The sequence below is a fragment of the Amblyomma mixtum genome, chromosome 9 (genome assembly GCF_055824585.1).
Source record: "Amblyomma mixtum isolate Tamu chromosome 9, ASM5582458v1, whole genome shotgun sequence".
Lineage (NCBI taxonomy): Eukaryota > Metazoa > Arthropoda > Arachnida > Ixodida > Ixodidae > Amblyomma > Amblyomma mixtum.
In genome coordinates, this window is record NC_143020.1 from 106,179,494 (window position 1) to 106,191,951 (window position 12,458).

Here is a 12,458-nt window from a genome sequence, read left to right on the forward strand (position 1 = left end):
ATTAATCAACTTTAAAGAGCGAAAAAGTACTCAAGACTAGGCCACGCGACTATGAACAACCCTGAGTTGGTTTCACTGTACTAGGGCACTTCGCCTTTGTTAAAAGTTTGGATTACATTTAGCTGGGACACCCGGTATATCTAGAACGGGGTTTCCACAAAGGCTGAAATCTTTAGGGCCAGCCGGCCACATGTTTGAGGCCTCCCGCACTGTTATTTTCGCTATAACTGTACTTAAGAAAAATAAAACGAAGGATTGCGCTTTGTGCATGCATTCGATGTAAATTCGATGCATGCCTGACGTTTTCACCCAACACACACCTCTTCAGCTGAAACCCGTTCCGTTAAAAGTGAGTGAATACGCGAATGACTTCTGAGTTGGGACGAGTTAGGGGTTTTTTTTCTAGTTGCTAAGGGGTGTCAGCGTTACCTCAGAGATAAAAGGCACGCCAAGTGTGCACGTGGTACACACATGGTAGGCGAAACGGTAGCAAGATGGCCTCCATATGCCTAGAGACAAGAGGGTTTGAGAGGTGCGCGTCACGATTTGTGCGCAGCTTCACGTGAGACCTTATCTCTTCAGAACCGTTCCGAGAGCCTCGCTTTGCGGTTTATCGTGGGTCAAAAGAGGGTTCCCATGTTACGTTTTAAATGGAGGTTGCATTGAAATTCAGTCATATGCGTTCGTGTGATTGTACTAGTTATATTTGTATCAACATCGATTAAAAAGGCACATTTTTGCTGTTTGCACAGTTTGAATGTTTAGCTGCTTTCTTTAAAAGGGGGGGGGGGGGGCTCTGTTAATGTTTTTTGGCGGCAAAAAATGAATTTATGCCGAAGACAAATGAAGCTATTTTTTTTCCCGCCATTAATTCAAATTTACATTAGGCGCCTGGACTCCGTGATTTGTGCTATATCTGTGGCCTAGCCTCAAAGACTTGTTACTATAAGAAAGCGAAATTGTTTTTGTTTGTGCTAAAATTGTTGTTTTTTTTTGTTGTATTTAAAACTATTTGTTATAAAAAATAGAAAATATACTTATAAAAAAATTAGAAATTAGAAAGAAGTTGGGAGGCTTGGGAAACGAAAATCAACTCAAGGCAAGCTAATCCAGTTGGAAACTTGAGCCGTGTCGTCTGCCTGTGATGGTCCGTGTCTGGGCCGTTTCACATGCATGCGATTCTCGCCTGCGACGCTGCGAATTCGGTCGGTCTGCGACTGGGGAGGGCCGTCGGTCTAGCCGCAGACGGCCTGCGACCAAGTTCCGTCCGGTTGGAATCCAGTCGCAGCGTCGGTGTGGTCGCTCTGCGACTGGCCAATGGGCAGCGCCGAGTCGGCACGTGACGTGACGTCACGCGGGAGCAGCTGCCGCGGCCACGACCGGTCTCCAGGCGCGCGAGCGAGAGCGCACGTGCGTCGAGACCTGCCGCGGCAACAACTCGCACGTGACGTGACGTCACGCGCCGTCTCGGCGTGGGGTCACGTGGGAGCTGTTCCCGCGGCGTAAGCAAAACTGTTTATTCTAATCAAAACATACGAAATATTGCCTTGCATCTAAAAACAAGCTGGTCATTACATCATCAACACATTCCGTGCAGTGTTTCTGTCGGGTTTAATCGTGGGTTGCCTATAGGTCTCTTCGATTTGGCAGCACCAGCTGCACCAGTTCATGGGGTGCAGCACCGTCGTCCTCGTTTTTCCGGTGCCGCGCGCGCCCTCTGCACTTTTCTCCTCGTTTTGTCAAGGTGCAGGCCTGGTTCTGCACGAGTTCTTCGCCGCCTTGCACTCGGTCTGAAGGTAGTGCTGGAAGTAGTGCAGCATGGCGCGGCTGCACTTGCGCCTTCGTTTTGCCAATGGCCGGTGCGCGCTAGTGTACGGGCTGTATCTGCACTTGATGAACTGGCGCTGCACGCTCACGTGACCGCTTGGCACCGCTGCAGAACTAGCACAGCCAGTGCAAGCCAAATCGAAGAGACCTTATGCGAACATCGAGCAACCTTGCGTGTCCCTCCGACCGAATTCGCTGGGAACGCGTTGCATGTGAAAGCACTGTGCGAAAATCGCACTGCGGCGTCACCGACTAGGCCGACTATTTTCGTTCTAGTCGCAGCATGTGAAACGGCCCTCTGTGGTTGTAGTACGTACAGTGCGGTTTTCTAACAAGACATATTCGAACTCATGAGTAGCTGTGAGAGTTGAGAATGGAACTCGTTGAACTTCACGATCATCCCGAGTACATAAACGCCTGCTGTAACATCTTGAACAACGAATGGAAACGAAGCCACACAGCTCGGTACGTGAACGTTACGAAAGCCGGCTGATTAAAACTTTCTCGTTCCAAGTGCTCGGACGTTTAGTTCATGCCACTGAAGAAAAAGAACAGCACTGCGATGTCAATGTTTATCAGGATAGAACTTGCCTGGCGCTAATTCATCATGATTCAGATTCATCGTAATTCATCAGCCATCAACTTCATCATGGAAAATATTCAAGGTTACTCTTGTATAAATTCAATCAAAGGGCCTGTTTCGGCCTCTTTATTTTTTAGTTTATGAGCTCGCGTAGCTGCTGATGATCAAAATTTTGAAGAAAGAAGAAAAAAAAATCTGTACCGCCGTTCTCTGTGCTTCTACAACAACAACACAAGGCAACGACAACAACAACATTTGTGGTCAATGCGTCGTTGCTCGCACAGGTAATCATATGCAGATATATTTGCTGTCATCGCTGCGATAACATTGCAGCTTCAGAAGCACAGTGATCACCTTGGGTTTAGTTTGTTAATGTTTGCATGCATATTTCAGAATCGCTGGCGAAGAAAAATGTATCGGATTTTTCTGGTCTGCGCCCCGAAAGGCTCATCTACCTCCCAGCTAAAGATTTTTCACTACAGACCAGGGGCTGCTCTAAGAACCATCAGGTGTAAATGAGGTATCATTGGGATTAGCGAGGTTAGCAGGACTGGTGCATTAAATACAATAGTGAATTAACTAAAAATTATCCTGCAAAACTATGTTTGACAATCTTGTTGCAGATTCCACAGCCTGAGCAAGTCCAGTAGCAACTTACCTGCTTCGCTGGTGCTGATCAGGCACCAAGAAGGCCAAGAGAGCCAAGTGATCGGCCACGCCAAGCTCTGTCGGGTACTGCACGATGAAAAGGCCTGCTTCGTCGAATCTGGTGAGGTGACAGTTTGCTGAAACTTAAGTGCATAATTCATTGCCGTTTGCCCTGATATTTAAAACTACAAGCGAACAGCCACATATGTGTCTGAACAAGGAAAACTCTTGGACCTTTGGCAGTTTATTTTTGGTCACTCAGACAAGGTAGGGACTTGATCAGTACCACACGTTTCACTGTGGTACACACAAGATGGTGACAACAGAAAGCACAACTAGTGCCGACAGTAAAAGGCAATGAGCATTAGGGAACATGATGTCCTTGTTGTGTGCATTTGATGACTTTCAAAATATCAGTGTTGGCAGTGTAAAAAGTTTGTGGGTGTTATCTTGGAGAGAAGGAGCCAGTCTCAGTACCTGTAATTTTAAAGCTTGACTGTGAGTGCTGGCTGTGTTGCATACTTAAACAACTTCTTTTTGTAAGCTCATTCTTTTTTCTCTGTTTGATTTTAAGCTGGAACTTTCGGTTAATTTTCATGTGGTGGCTTCGTGTGATGGCTGTAAATGTCAGGCTTGTGACGACTTGTGAGCATTATACTAGCATACATTATTCCACTTACTGTTAAAATATATATTTAGAAATAATGGCAGAAATTTTATCGGCTTAATGGGAGAATTGTGGAACGTGTCTTAAAGTGCCTAAACTGACAATAGAAACGCAGCCTGTTGTATACAGATCAGTGCAGCTTTAAAGGGAACACTTTATAATCATATGAAGTCAGCGATGACTGCCCAAGTATAAGTGTGAAGCGTAATTTTGAGGTTCTTGTGGCCGATTCAGTTTTTATCTCTAAGGATGAACTTGTTCGTGCTTCTTGAAGCTTGATGCTAAAGCGAAAGTAAATTTGATTCTCATGTGTGATGCATTTCCCTTTTATATTCCTCACGCCTTTGATTCAAATTGAAGTTCTTTAGCAAAACAATGTGTTCTTGGGACGAGGGCTCTTGGCAAGTTACAAAACTTGCAACAGTTTCATCTTAGTGAAGACTGCGGTAATGACAGAACGTTTTCTTTCAGTTATTGTCATCCCCGAAGAGAGGGGAAAAGGTTTCGGCAAGCTAGTCATGAAGCTGACCGAAGATTATGCTCGCAAGTGAGTGTATATATGAGCTGAGCTCTCTTTTGTGCCTGTGCACTTTTCTGCATGCGCTAATTGTTTTCACTGTCTCAAGGAAAGGCTTCACAAGATGTTACCTGTCAACCCATGACAAGGAACAGTTCTACAGGGGTATTGGTTACTCGGTTTGTCCTCCTGTCTGTGGGGTAAGCATTCTATTTTTCTATTTAGCATTGTGCATGCAAAGTAATGATAATGTAATGGCAATGTGAGGGTTCGGGCTAGTGTGAACATTCATGTGAACATTCATAGCACAATGATACAGATTAGAAGAGAACACAGCACTCTTGTACTGTTGCAATTCTGTTCTTGTCCACATATGCTTGTTGTGCTGTGAATGTTCACATATCCCTGTGCAAAATCTAAGCTGCTCGGATGTTGCAAGACAGAGTGAAGCAACTTTATTGGTAGTGATCTGTTCTTTAACTATTGATTGTGATAGTTGTTATGTTGTGCTACTCTAACCAGAGCTGAAATTCCTTTCTTCAGCTTTTTTTTTTTCCCTCTGCCAGCTTATTGCAGTTATTTTGCCTGCTTGTAATTGTTGTGAAGCTGTGGTTTGTTATGCAGGTTTGCTGAAAAGTGGTGTTTGTGACAGGTTTTCATGCAGGGAGACTCACGAATGCTTTCTTCAGAACAGTTCAATTGGTGTAAGCAAAAGGGGGAAGAATGATGCCAGTTTATTGTGTAAATTGGCACGGCAACTTGTTAAAAAGAAAAATTTACCCTATCATTTTTGTGGTACAGATTCGCAATAACAGTCAACGTTTGTCGTTCTTAGATCTCGGGCACAATGGATCACATGGAGCGGTTCCTCAAGCTCTTTGATGGCGAGGCAAATGAATCGTCTCCACAAGACATCAAGTCATCATTCGACAACTGCTCGCAAAGGGCAACGCACATAGAGAATGCGAGCCCGCTACCTCCTCCACCGCCACCCCCTTTACCACCTTCGCCTCAGATGCAAGTCAGTACAGCACTAATGCAGGTGTGGATGATGAAACAGCTGTGATGCGTTGGCAGAGTGAGTAAGGTTCAATAAGTGGAAGGGACATTTGCATAACCTTGCACAACTCAGCTGTCAAAAGCTGTTAAGAGGTTTAATAGACCACATGATCTGTCAGACCTTTTTTAGGTGAAAATCGTAACTGGTCTAACTGGTTTAAGGAACAGCTTCCCAGTTGATTCCAGTTGGCTCCTAGCTGAGTCCCAACTGCAGCCAACTGGAAACAACTGGAATCAACTGGGAAATTGTTCCTTAAACCAGTTTGACCAGTTAAGATTTTTACGTAATGACATCATTTCATGCAGACAATGACCTTGAAGGAGGGAGGGGTTGGCATTAACAGATCTGATGCTGTAAGAAAGGGATAGAGACATATGAGGTGAATGTCACAGGGAGCCTGAACGTATTGGCCATAATTTGGTGGGTCCTTAAATGGACGCTGAGGACTTGCGACTCCAACGAATTCGTGAAGACCGATTCTGTGGCTTTTTGTAGGCATAAGACGCACTTATTGATGAGAAAATCGCATTCAGAAGTTTCCAGCCACTAGATCTCTTGATGTCTGCGCCAAAAAAATGAGACTCTGTGATTACCAATTCAAAGTGGGTGGAAGTGCAGACTTGCTTCTGGGATCCATGCCCAAAAAACTGTTTCGACACGCCTCACTTTACCTGCAAAATCAGCCAGTGGCGGCAATGCCTGTTTTCGGTGAAATCTCTTTTCTACAACTTCCATGCCGTTCACTCAACGCTGCCCATTGCCACATGCTTGGCGGAAAGATCAGAGGCCAACGGCTGCGTGACGGCAGCGAGGAAAGTAGTCCCCGTGTTTGTTCTGCTCTGCCAGCTATTAGCACACCACACGGAGACAATACATATGATCGCATGGCTCCTCGGCGACCGCCAACATCGGCCCAGTCTTGCCCATCGCCTTTGTGAAATAGTTTGCAGAATAGCCAACGCTTTGTCTCTTTAAACGGTTCTTGGTCGAAGTGGCCCTATTCTACTGCAGCTGATCCATTTGCTAGAGTATAGCACAATCAATTTCTCTCAGTGGATTCATTATGAGTGCAATAGGGCTTCCTTTGATCATTGTTTACGACCATTTGGACTGTTAGAGTTGCCATTTGTCACGACATAGCCTTACATGAAAAAAGAGCGATCATCTGGCCATGTTAATTTTTCTTTGTCACCATTAGGCAGAGCCAGCCTAAGCGAGTCCCCCAGACTGCTGTCGCTGTGATACTTTGATGTATAATCAGGGCGTAACACCAATTTTGTGTACATTTGTGGATGAACAAAGGTTATGTAAGGTCAAAGCCTACAGAGTGTTTGCTAGTTTGGTTGTGCAAGAATGTTCCGACTAGTCTTCTAAAGGAATGCAAAATAATTTTTTGTACATCATTCATGCGCATCCTAAAACTGTAGCTGACTCCATCATTGCCATCATCAATCCAGCTACGCCCGGTACAAGAACACAAAGGCTTCTTGGATTGATCTCGTATTAACCCTCTGTATAGACTGTTCATGATATATACTCTGTATAGACTGTTCAGTTTGTGGTCGAATTAACATGACATGCTTATCGTGTCAAGTGTGTTTAGATGTATTCTTCTATGAGAAGCACCTTCATTGAGGCTGTTCACATTACAAATGGCAGTGTGTGCTGAAATAGAAGCATCGCCTTTGCTTGGCTCAATCGCGTCTGGTTTAGCTGAAGGCATGGGCTTAACACACACACTAACCAACTTCGCAAAAAAAATGCACAATTTGTTATGTGTGGAGACAGTCAACTTGCCTGGGATTTTTCTATTTTCAGCCTTTCGCAAGAATATGAACTGCCTGGAGGCTAATTTCCACATGCTGTTGTTTGTTGTGCTTGCTGTTCGAGTCTTTGAAGTTTTGTTCAAGCTACCAGTTTGGTGAAACCTGCGTGGTTTCCGTTCCGCTTCGTTGATTATTGTTCGCTGGAAGTGTTTTCATTAGCCATTTATTCATGCCCGTTACTTTCTGCCAATGAACAACTCACCAAGGCCTTAGAGGCGCAATGCCACGTAGTGAACTGCCTCTACCGCTGTGCCAAGCCCTGGAGAAGATATCAATCATTTTCTGCAAGGTGACAAAGTCAGTGTGATAAACTTTAGGATGTTATTCAGCTGCAGTCAAGGTAATGTACAAAGACCGTTCTACTGTTGACTAAGTGCAGTGTAGTTTACGAGAAAAAGGAAAGTGGACAGAGTCTTGTATAGACATGTGCACAAGAAAGTTTTTAATTTCTAAACTGTATGCCAGCCACTCCACAGTTCTTCTAGTAGTCAGGGGCAGTGTTGAATATTCAAGTTGCACGCTGCCACGTTAAAAACATGTTGCACACAGAACTCCTGCTTGCACTGGAGTTTCACACAATTTTTTTTTGATGTCCTTCGGATTCCTCAGTCAAGATCACCAGGGCCTTCGAGACGATGCGCCGCATCAGCCTTTGCAGGAACTGTCGTTCAGCGGCTCCAAAAGGACACCGCCTAGCCAGAATTTCATTACGCTTCGGGGCGTCACGCAACCTCTGCCCGCTTTCGGCTGCCTTCATACTGATGCCTTTGATAGTCGTCGAGCTGTGCCTGGGAGTGAACCGGCTTTTTTTTTTTTTCCGAGGTCTCCAAGTTGAGCAGGTTGCGCTCGATGTCTAGCAGGTGCTGGTCGCGTACGTGTGGTGCAATGTTGCGCATGCACTCGATGAGTGACAGCAGGTACTCGCGGTTGGAGCCGCTTGGGCCCGCGGCGTCGCGGATCTGGCGGGCGATGTCCAGCGCGCTCGCGGGACCGAGGTAGAAGGGGTTCTCCTTCTGCGCCACGTATATGGTGAGCAAGAAGGGCTTCTCCTCATCTTTGGCCGGATAAAACATGACCTGCACCTGAAATTCGAAAAGGATGGTTTGGTTTCTGGGGTTTAACGTCCCAAAGCGACTAAGGCTATGAGAGACGCCGTAGTGGAGGGCTCCGGAAATTTCGACCACCTGGGGTTCTTTAACGTGCACTGACATCGCACAGTACACGGGCCTCAAGAATTTCTCCTCCAAAGAAATTCTAGCCGCCGCGGCCGGGATCGAACCCGCGTCTTTCGGGTCAGCAGCCGAGCACCATAACCGCTGAGCCACCGCGGCGGCAAATTCGAAAAGGAGATTGCCTTAGTTTGCATCGCTGACTGCTGTGTACGCTTTAGCCAGTGAGTTTGAGAAACCAGCGCTGGCGTACAGTTTTTGCCAGAAGTTTGCAGTCCACCACTACCATGGTAAGGGTGAGACAGTGCTGCCCAGCGGTGGTGCTCATCGGTACTAAGGTTGCAAGGGGCCAGTTGGCATGTTCCACCCTCTCTAGATGGCACTGTTACTAATAGTGGAGTCTCGCGCGAAGGAACGTTCCTTCTCACCTAGTGCCACCTCGGTACTATACAAATGCTACCGCTCTGGTCACGGTCTCTGCACCAGTCTGCAAGCTACCTACGATGACCGTATGAGCAGCAGTACTATCAAAGGGAATATTAACTAGTATTCAAGTAATGATTACCTCTTAGTATGAGCGAGAGCACACTTTCTTTTGTTCTAAATATTTTTTGTATGCATAAATAATACCCAAACAGCATTTCCAAACTCAATGCGGAAACGTTCTAGTATGCAAACTGAATGTTCATTCAAATTGCTTCTATATGTGCATTTTCAAAAGAGCAAACAGTCTGATAGGATTAAAGTGAGCCGTTAGGCAGAGTCTTAAGTAGACACACACACTGGATGTTCCTCACGCGAAACCTAACTATCATCACCATCATCGCCGGCAGAGTCCCATGGATGACAGTGACCTCTCTGAATGGCATCCAGCCATTCCTATTTTATGCCAGTTTCAGCACAATCACTTCAGACAATTTTCTGTGTTCATCACTCCAGCTAGTGCCAGCAACCATCACCTGAATTTTCCTCACCCTGGTGCTCACAATGGCTTTCCGACTGACCACTGGTTTAGTTTCGCGCATTACATTTCAAATAAGGAAGATCAGTGTGACCTGGACAGAGCTTTGAACAATGTTTTCGAATGGTGCGACCGATGGGGCATGATTCTGAATGCTGATAAATGTGTTTATATGCCGATAACCCAAAAAACCGTACGTCATAGCCACACATATAAATTAGGCTCTCTCCCTCTTAAACAAGTATCCAACTACAAATACCTAGGAGTAACCATAAGTAGCAACCTATCGTGGAACTTGCACATAAACAATATCTGCTCAGCTGCATTTCGAAAACTGTGTTGCTTAAGGCATAAACTAAAAAATGCTCCTTCTAACATTAAGCTACTTTGTTATTCTTCAATAATTAGACCTAAACTGGAATATGCATGCATAGTGTGGGACCCGTATACTAAATTTAACGTAAAAAATCTGGAAAGAATACAGAGAAGAGCCGTCAGGTTTATTTTTAATAAATATGCAAGGACTGACTCCCCAACCACTTTAATGGAGATTAATAAAATTGTACTACTTGAACATCGGAGAAGAAAGCTTAGGTTAGAATTTATTTCTCTCTTATTACATAACAAACTTGGTTTGGATCCCTCATCATACTTAACGCCGGCACCAACCAGACAAACTCGTCAACACCATCCCACTTCTCTAACCCCTATATTCGCTAGAACAGACACTTACAAGTTTTCGTTCTTTCCACGCACAATAACAGATTGGAATCAGATAGTTAAATCATTGTCTCATGAGTTTTAACCAATTATTGCTGTATTGTGTTGTTCTTTTTTTTGAACTGTTGCGTTTTTTGCCGTTTGATTGACTTGTTCGCCCACCCTGCTTGGACTCAGTGTCCGCAGTATTTTGTAAATAAATAAAAAAATTAACAAAATAATAAAAATATGCACTGAATGGAAGTTCATTTAAAAAGGCACTGGACGCAGCCACATAAACTCTGTTTTCTTAATGTCCTCCTGTAATGATGTAGTCTGATATATAGATCACCAAAACAAAAGCAATTTGAGACCTCCAGCAGCCTACAACTGATGAACGTGAAAATCTTGGGCTGAGTTGCAAGGGAATTCATTCCTTTGTATGCAAAATGACCTTTCAGTTCAAAGCTTTCTGTTATACTGGCTTTGATGTTCACTTTGTACCATAGCCTTGGCTTTTCCCTATCGTGTCTATCTGTCATTGTTATTGCCTTATGTTAATCTCCCGGTCACCCTATTCGTGAAATAAATGTTCATTTCACATCAAGTAATGAGTCTTGACTTTTCCTTCAACCCACTTCGAATCAATGCTACACTTTTTATGCCATTGTTCCCAGGTGGCAATGTTCAGTTAGAAGTTTTATTAAAACTTCCAGTTGGGCGAGTTTGTAGTTCATCTTGATGTAGAAGGGCTTATAGCGCAAAGACACAGACATGAGAGACAAAACACACACACAAGCACTTGTGTGTGTGTTTTATTTCTCTTGTGCGTGTCTCTGCGCTATAAACCCTTCTACAGTTAGAAGCTGCTGGTTCAAATAGATGATTGACTCAGTCCAATTTGCAAGCCTATAGACTCTGCAAAAACCGTACTGCCACCAGTTGTTTGGTAATCAGGTGCTAACCAGCGCAAGTATTGGCTGAAAATTTGTATCTTAGCTGTGACACCCATAGAAACAGCTTATCTCTGCTGGTACGAGAAAGAATATAGGTAAAACCAATGGGCAGAGCATATTAAGCACACAGCTATTAATAAACTTCTACCTTGTCGTAGTAGTCTTTCTCCACCACAACTGGTTTCGTAATGGGCTATTAAGCAAATTAATAAAGTACTTGCTTTGACTTCTACCTTGGCTCAGACAGCATGAGAACCTCTTCACCACTACGAGAGGATATATATATATATATATATATATATATATATATATATATATATATATATAGGTAAAAAAAAAAGTGTACAGGATCTACCCTGCACACGTCCGAATAAAGACCTACTATTAATATACTCGTACCCTGTCGTAGCCATCCTTCTCTCGAAAGTCTAGGCGACCAATGACTTCATCCTTCTCGGCCTCGGGTATTTCGTAAGCAATGCCCCAAACGCAGTCCTGAAAAAAAAAAAAAGAAGGGGTAAAGGGGTTATAAAAACAAAGAACGCCGCTCAAGTGCTCTGTAAACAGAGAGGCGTGTATAATGCGCCAGGAATAGACCGCAGCTTAAGCTAGTAAGGCGGGGATAAAAGATAAAAAAAGCAGCTCACGCTTTGGTCTGACGACGGGACCAAGGTCACCACGCGCCCGGGCTGAAAGGGTGGAGCATGTTGAAACTGTCAACACAAGCCACAAACAGGAAGGAAACCGGCCAACACTTTTACGAGGTAAGAAAATGCATAAACAGCGCGGATTTCTCGGAAGTCCGCAACGAGGGAAAAGCCCAATTGAAAACGAAACCACCTGCACGGCCGGCTCAAAGCTATCTGTTTGCATGCTGCCATCAACAAGAACACTTGAAGGATCACTAATGTTCCCGCCCAAACCACCTACATCACTCAGCTTGGCTGCATGCTCGGTTTATGCGCGGTTCACTAAGAAATCGCTAAAGTTAACGTCCCCGTGCACTGGCTCGGCCGAGCTTCATCTATCACGCTTGCAGTACCCCAAACCTCCACTGACCTTGAACCTGAACCTCTCGGCTAGCTCACACACTTCGTGAGAGGTGTGAAAGTAAACATCGTTAAGCTCACCTTGCCAGGGACGCCGCGGTGGTCTTCGCTGGCTTGCCAAAACCGACGCACGTACCCTTTGACGTAACCGACGATTTTGCGGTTGTATGGGAAATCCGCTTTCCACATGAGCGAACCGTAGCCGAAGACATACATGACAGCTGAGGTCGCTGGACGCCACCGCGTGTCAATAAAACTTTAAATTGCGGCGATCATCGCCTGTTAGCCAGCTGTGAAGGCCACGAAACAGCTGTTAGGTTGCCAAATGCAGAAACAAAAGTCGGTTGCCTGCGCGCATCACGCGCCTGGTGACGCAACGATTCACGTGCTTGGCGAAAACCAATAGAAAGGAAGCACTTGTGGGTCTACAGTGGACGTATACTGCGACTCGATCTAGTACACAGATGTCAGCACTGTACTACCTCTTCTTCATAGA

The 12,458-nt window shown here is 44.9% G+C and overlaps 2 protein-coding genes across 3 annotated transcripts; one reads left to right on the forward strand and one right to left on the reverse strand.

Moving 5' to 3' along the window:
- The first annotated feature begins 2,130 nt into the window (after window positions 1-2,130).
- On the forward strand, window positions 2,131-5,454 carry Naa80 (N-alpha-acetyltransferase 80). Of its 2 annotated transcripts, none has more exons than XM_089559874.1 (5): window positions 2,131-2,292; window positions 3,034-3,179; window positions 4,197-4,272; window positions 4,352-4,442; window positions 5,078-5,454. In XM_089559874.1, the coding sequence occupies exons 1-5, from the start codon at window positions 2,201-2,203 to the stop codon at window positions 5,306-5,308; spliced, it is 636 nt and encodes a 211-aa protein (XP_089416000.1). In that variant the 5' UTR covers window positions 2,131-2,200; the 3' UTR covers window positions 5,309-5,454. The 2 variants fall into 2 exon arrangements, with proteins under 2 accessions (XP_089416000.1, XP_089416001.1); XM_089559875.1 differs by having other exon boundaries at window positions 2,135-2,694.
- A 2,088-nt stretch (window positions 5,455-7,542) lies between these two features.
- Window positions 7,543-12,357, reverse strand: LOC149330547 (putative glutathione-specific gamma-glutamylcyclotransferase 2). Its single transcript, XM_089561173.1, has 4 exons — window positions 12,044-12,357; window positions 11,561-11,602; window positions 11,313-11,408; window positions 7,543-8,210 (listed from the first exon to the last, which is right to left on the reverse strand). The coding sequence occupies exons 1-4, from the start codon at window positions 12,176-12,178 to the stop codon at window positions 7,851-7,853; spliced, it is 633 nt and encodes a 210-aa protein (XP_089417299.1). The 5' UTR covers window positions 12,179-12,357; the 3' UTR covers window positions 7,543-7,850.
- Between the last annotated feature and the right edge of the window lie 101 nt (window positions 12,358-12,458).